Source organism: Orycteropus afer, unplaced genomic scaffold, assembly GCF_000298275.1.
Source record: "Orycteropus afer afer isolate SDZICR_OR568_19922 unplaced genomic scaffold, OryAfe1.0 scaffold00179, whole genome shotgun sequence".
NCBI classification, from domain to species: Eukaryota; Metazoa; Chordata; class Mammalia; order Tubulidentata; family Orycteropodidae; genus Orycteropus; species Orycteropus afer.
Genome location: NW_006921766.1, coordinates 5,549,154 through 5,556,384, shown reverse-complemented (window position 1 = coordinate 5,556,384; position 7,231 = coordinate 5,549,154). Strand labels below are relative to the sequence as shown.

At 41.2% G+C, this 7,231-nt stretch overlaps 1 protein-coding gene across 1 annotated transcript in view; it reads right to left on the bottom strand.

Moving 5' to 3' along the window:
• Window positions 1-7,231, bottom strand: part of PRDM15 (PR/SET domain 15) — a 124,910-nt gene that overhangs the window by 45,476 nt on the left and 72,203 nt on the right. Inside the window, 1 exon segment of the mRNA XM_007947282.2 lies at window positions 1,220-1,314. Within this exon segment, the coding sequence (XP_007945473.2) occupies window positions 1,220-1,314 (95 nt within the window).

Here is a 7,231-nt window from a genome sequence, read left to right as displayed (position 1 = left end):
CATGATGAAAGGAGAAAGGATTGCAAGTTGTTAAGGACTTCATATTACTTGGTTCTATAATCAACACCAATGGAAGCAGCAGTCAAGATATTGGATGTCATATGGCACTAGCCAAATCTGCTGCAAAGGACCTCTTTCAAGTGCTAAAGAGCAAAGATGTTTCCTTGAAGACTAAGGTGGGCTTCACATAAGCCATGGTATTTTCAATCACCTCATATGCATATAAGAGCTGGACAATGAAAAAGGAAGACCGAAGAAGAGTCAATGCTTTCGAGTTGTGGTGTTGGTGAAGAATGCTGAAAGTACTGCTAAAAGAACTAACAAATCTGTCCTGGAAAAAATGCAGCTGGAATGCTCCTCGGAAGTGAGAATGGCCAGACTTTGTCTCACCTACTTTGGTCATGTTGTCAGAAGGGACCATTTCCTGGAGAAAGATATCATGCTTGGTAAAGCGGAAGGACAACAAAAAAGGGGAAGGCCCTCAATGAGATGAATTGACACAGTGGCTGCAACGATGGGCTGAAGTATAGCAAAGATCATGGGGCTGGCACAGGATGGGGCAGTGTTCGTTCTGCTACCCATGAGGTCGCTATGCGTAGGAGACGACTCGATGGCCCCTAACAACAACAAGGTAACTTTGATTCTCCAGTGGCATAAAAATAAAAATTAAATAAATTAATAAAATTAATAAATTAATAAAAATAAAAATAAAAATTTTATAAAAATAAAACTGAAAAATAAACAGAGAAACATTTTCTAGGACATTAAGTAAAACTACAATATTTAGGATGTTTCCAAAACATTTACTGAAACACAGTAGTTACCCTTCCCAACTCACGCAGAAGAGGGGAGAGTTTTTGCTTAGGGGGCAGTGAGTTTATGTTAATGCTGGTGGAATGATTTGGGAAAGAATAGCAAGAATAGTTACAAAACATGAAGAATATAATCAATGTCACTGAATTGTACAATTATAAATTGTTGAATTGGTGTATGTTTTATTGTCTCTATTTTCACCACAATGATTTTTATTTTTTTAAAGAAGATCAAAATGACAAGGGTATGGAATGGGTGAATACTTTTAGTTTAAGACTCTCCAAAAGCCCACTGTTCTTTCAAACATGTTTTTTTACTCAACGTTCTATGGACAATGCTCTGAGATTTCACAGAAGAAAGCAGTGAGCTTGTATTTTAGATAACAAAACTGACAGTGGAGTGTTACCTTGCCACAGACTGGACATCCAGAAGGTTCCTTCTTGTACCGGACCAGGTTCTCACTGCTGGCCTCCAGGTCTTCCCTCTTCACCCGCCTCACTCCTAAAATCCCCAGCCCCCCAGCAACAGGAAGTATGTGAGAAACACATCAACACAGATCAATTCTGATTCAGCACAGGGTCAGTTCCAGCTAGATGGGGTAAAGGGATAGATACATAGGAGTGTAAATGACATCATGGCCACACAGATGGGAGTAGGAGCAACTGATCACAGCTCCTGACCAGCTCCCAAATAGCTGGGAACTGACAGGAAAGAAGGGTGCATGACGGCAGACTGCAGGGTTGGTGACCCCGATTTTCCATTAGAAACATCTAGAAGTGTAAAGGCTGTGTATCTTTTAAATTTTACAATGTGAAGAGTTATGATGAGCCACTATTAAGTAGGTATTTTTACTTAGGCTAATGGCTCAAAGCAAAGTCATTCTCTCAGATGGCTGTAAGTAAGTAGATATTTTCATTAGAAGAAAACATATGTTCATACCATGCAAACCGAATGAACAGAATCAGGAACAGAGTGCAAAATCAGCTGATAATAAAATATGTATGATTTTACAGCATGGTGTTCAAAATAGAGATCAAAACAGACTTTAGAAATTCCATATCATAAACAAAATGTGGTACAGATCCACACAATGGAATATTATTCAGCCATAAAGATAACTGAAATCCTGATATATGCTACAACACAGATGAACTTTGAAAACATGATGTTAAGTGAAAAAAAACAAACCCACTGCCGTGGAGTTGATTCTGATAGTGACCCTAAAGTACAGAGCAGAAGTGCCCCATAGTGTTTTCAATGCTGTAAATCTTTAAGGAAGCAGACTGCCACAGCTTTCACCCACAGAGCGGGTGGGTTCAAACTGCTGACCTTTTGGTTAACAGTCAAGCAATTTAACCACTGTGTCACCAGGACTCCCTGGGTGAAATAAGTCAGACCCAAAAGGACACATAGTCTAAGATCCTCCTTTGATGAAATATCTAGAACAGGCAAGTGCATACAGACCAAAGTATATTAGTGGTCACCAGGGGCTAAAGGTTAAAGAGCTATGGTACTAACCAAAGGTCAGTGGTTCTAACTCACCAGCTTCTCTGTGGGAAAAAGATGTAGGAGGAAGATATGGAAGCCTGCTTTTGCAAAGATTACAGCCTTGGAAAACATATGAGGCAGTTCTACTTTGTCCTATATGGTTACTATAAACTGGAATTGACTCCACGACAGTAGTTAGCTTCTTTCTTTCTTTTTTTTTCCTTCAACCAGGAGCTGAGGAAAGGATACTTATTGCTTAAGTGTATTGAGTTTCTGTTTGGGATGATGAAAGATTTTTGAAAATGGATGGTAATACAACATGGTAAATATAATTAATGTCAATGCAGTTAAATGGTACACATTTGTTATGTGTATTTTATCACAATGAAATTAAAAACACAAGCACACAAAAAAACGGTTTGCATGTAACAAGTAATCTCTGAACAAAAAAGAGGGAAATGCCCATCTCAGGTCAGTTTCTGGAACACCCCTGGGTCATGTGACATTATTGCCACTTTAACATGGGCATATACTGGCCAACAAATGGACATGAGACACACACAACATTCCCCAGAAGAGGCCCAGTGGCCCCGAGGCTCATCCCTTACAAGTCTGAGGAAGTAACTTAGACTACGCTCTGGGAAGAAAAAACTCATGAAACAAGCACATCACTAGTGTATTCCCACAGACAATGATCTGAGTTACAAGTGAGCTGTAAAATGTCATTGAATGTAACTGTAAAATTGGCCCAGCTATTGATCAACAGGGAAACAAGAACTTCTGCAGCAACAACCATGGCTGATACCTATCAAGCACCTGCTGTGAGCAGTACCCTGCTCAGAGCTTTATAAGCAGGTCTGAGTTCCCATGATACCAACCCAATGGGGTCAGGGACTGTTACTATCCTCAGAGGTGGTAACTTGCCCAAGGCTACTGCGGGTTTTACAATTAAGTCTACCCAAAGAATCTGGTCTTTATTCTTGGTTCCTGGGAGGTAATTGCTAACCTTTTGGAATTTCCCTAGTGCTGGAGCCTTTGTTAAGGAGCTCTGGTAACTTGATGCCTAAGGCATTTGACTGCTAACCAGAAGGGTGGCAGTTCAAACCCACCAGCCACTCTGAGGAAGGAGGATGGGGCAATCTACTTCCATAAAGATTTATTGCTTCGGAAACTCAAAGGGGGTCACTATGAATCAGAATTGGCTGGACTGCAATGAGTTTTGTTTTTTGTTTTCTGGGGTTTTTTTTGGAGCCTCTGTTATCACTGAGGGCTTCAGACCACACCTGAGGATTTATGCTAATGAGGCAACTCTTGAGTGGAGACCAGCCAGGCCAGAAAGACCCACCACCTGATATCAGCTAACATCAGGGTCAGTTCAATCAATCATATCTATATAAGGAAACCTCTATAAAAACAGTGAACACAGAAGGTCCTTGGCCTTCCTAGTTGCTGCAAGACATAAGTGAATATAGAAGGATAATGCATCTCTTTTTGGGACATGGAAGCTCCACACTGAGAACACTCCCAGGCCTTGCCCTATACATCTCTTCATTTGTATCCTTTTTGCTATAATAAAACTATAATCCTCAGTTTAGCAATTTCCTGAGTTCTGAGTGTCATTCTTGTATTATTGAACCTGAGGGAGTAGTGGGAGCCAGAAGGTCAAAAGGGAAGGTGTTGTGGGGATTTCCGAGCCGGCAGCTGGTGTCTGACTTGGCATCTGGAGGACTATGTCCTTTTAACTTATGAACTTGACCTAGCTCTCATGGTTAGGGTGAGAGCAGGAAGTCCTGCACAGGCAGCTGGTGTCAAAAAGATTTAGATTTAGAGTGTGTTGGTATGTGTCAGAGAAGGCAGCCACACACAGAGGTACCCCAACAGAGATACCCAGTCACTCTGTGAAGATTCAGTTTGACTCAAGATAGTTCTACACAAGAGGCCCTATGTACATTATGTGGAGGATCACAAAGGAAAAAGCTGTGGATCTTTATGTAACTATATGAAGGATGGCCAAGTAAAAAAAGCAAAGTGCAAATATGCTATGATTCTAGTCTTGTTTTTTAAAAAAGTAAAATGATAGGCCTACATGCATACTTGTATAGATACAAAAATATATACTGCCCACAGTAGCCTTGGGCAGGTTACCACCTCTGAGGATAGTAACAGTCCCGGACCCCATTGGGTTGGTGTGATGGGAACTCAGATCTGCTTACAAAGTTCTGAGCAGGATGCTGCTCTCAGCAGGTGCTTGATGGGTATAAGCCATGGTTGTTGCTGCAGAAGTTCTTGTTTCCCTGTTGATCAATAGCTGGGCCAATTTTACAGTTATATTCAATGACATTTTACAGCTCACTTGTAACTCAGATCATTGTCTGTGGGAGTATGGATATAAAAACCAAACCAAACCCACTGCCATCAACTTGATTCTGACTCAAACAGATCCTTAAAGGCAGAGTAGAACTGCCCCATAGCATTTCTAAGGCAGTAATATTCACAGAAGCAGACTGCCTCATCATTTTCTCATGGAGTGGCTGGTAGATTTGAACCACCGACCTTGTGGTTAGCAGCCAAATGCTTTAACTGCTACACCACCACAGCTCTTCTGTACGTATATTGTTGTTGTTGTTGTTGTTGTTTGCCATCGAGTCGGCCCCGACTCATAGCGACCCCTCCTTGGGTTTCCGAGGCAGTATCACTACGGAAGTAGGTTGCCCCACCTTCCTTCCGAGGAGTGGCTGGTGGGTTTGAACTGCCAGCCTTCTGGTTAGCAGTCAAGTGCCTTAGCCACTATGCTACCAGAGCTCCTATATAGTTATACTTTATACACGACTTTCTTATTTGGCACTGTTTTTCAACAAACATATACTTCATTTGCAATTCATTTAAAAATGGCTTTTATTCTCAAACTTTTATAAAAAATGCTTTGGTCAGTTAGTGTGCCAATTACTAAGTGCTGGTCAGCAACAGGACAGTGGCTTTTAGAGCAAAAAAAGGATGACTGAAATAAAAATGTTAACTTTAAAGAGGTTGTAATGGTCAATTTTATGTATCAACTTGGCTGGGCTGTGGTGCCCAGTGGTTTGGCCAAACACAAGTCTAGTTCCTGTTATGAAGTAGTTATGTGTGATGAAATCAGTTGGCATTAAGTAAAGCAAATTACTCTCCAAAATGCGGGCGGGCCACATCTAATTAGTTAAAGATTAATAAGAGTAAAAAGGGAGTTAGTTCCCCTCGGGTGTGTACTGCCTCCAGACTCTAAATGGACATTGTGTTGTAACTCCCTCACTCTTTACCCTTGGTGCCTGGCTTAGGAATTTTGGGACACAAGCCTGTAGGTGTCACCAGCTTGTTGCCTGACTCATGGATCTTGGACTTGCCAGTCCTCACTACTGCATAAGCCAATTCCTTCAAATAAATTAATACCCTTCCCTCTCTCTAAACACATTTACCACTGAGATATATTTAAAAAAAAAAAAACAAAAACAAAAAACCTCACTGCTGTGGGTTTGAACTACCAGCCTTCTGATCAGCAGTCAAATACCTTAGGCATTATGGCATATGGACAGATTTCATGAACCAATTCCTTTAAGTAAATCATTTAATGGGAGCTCTGGTAGCATAGTGCCTAAGGCACTTGACTGCTAACCAGAAGGCTGGCGGTTCAAACCCACCAGCCACTCCCCGGAAGGAAGGTTGGGCAATCCTACTTCCGTAGTGATACTGCCTCGGAAACCCAAGGAGGGGTCGCTATGAGTCGGGGCCGACTCGACGGCACATAACAACAACTATATATATATATGTATACATATATATATACACACATATATATATACACACACACATCTCCATAAATTAATCTCTCTATAAAGATGCTGTAGTTGTTGTTGTTAGGTGTCACTGAGTCAGCTCTGACTCAGCGATCTCATATACAAGAGAATAAAATACTGCCAGGTCCTACACCAGCCTCACATTCCTTGCTATACCTGAGCCCATCGTTGCAATCACTGTGTAACTCCATCTTGTTGAGAGCCTTCCCTATTTTCGTTTACCCTCCACTTTACCAAGCATGATATCCTTCTCCAGAGAATGGTCCCTTATGAAAACATGACCAAAGAAGGTGACACAAATTCTGGCCATTCTCATTTCTGGGGAGCATTCTGGCTGCATTTCTTCCAGGACAGATTTGATAGTTCTTCTTGGCAGTCCATGGTACTTTCAATATTCTTTGCCAACACCACAACTCAAAAGTGTCAACTCTTCATCAGTCTTCCTTATGGATTGTCCAGCTTTCACATCCATATGAGGTGAATGAAAATACCATGGCATGGGTTAGGCATACCTTAGTCTTCCAGGAGACATCTTTTCTCTTCAGTACTTTAAAGAGATCTTTTGGAGCAGATTTGCACAGTGCAACACGTCGTCTGATTTCTTGACTGCTGCTTCTGTGGGTGTTGACTGTGGATCCAAGTAATATGACATCTTTGACAACTTCAATCTTTTCTCCATTTAGTGACACTACTTATTAGTCCAGTTGTGAGGTTTGTTGCTTTCCTTATGTTGAAGTGTAATCCATACTGCAGACTGTAGTTTTTAATCTTCATCAGTAAGTGCTTCAAGTCATCTTCATTTCTGGCAAGCAAGGTTGTGTGGTCTGCGTATTGCAGGTCCTTAATCAGTCTTCCTCCAATCTTGATGCTTCATTCTTTTTCACATAGTCCACCTTCTCAGATTATTTGCTCAGCACATAGACTGAGTAAGTATGGTGAAAGGATAGAACTCTGACACACTCCCTTCCTGATTTTAAACCATGCATTACCCCTTGTCTTGTTCAAACATTGGCCTCCTGGTCTATGTACAGGTTCCTCATGAGCACAATTAAGTGTTCTGGAATTCCCATTCTTCTCAATGTTATCCATAATTTGTTATGATC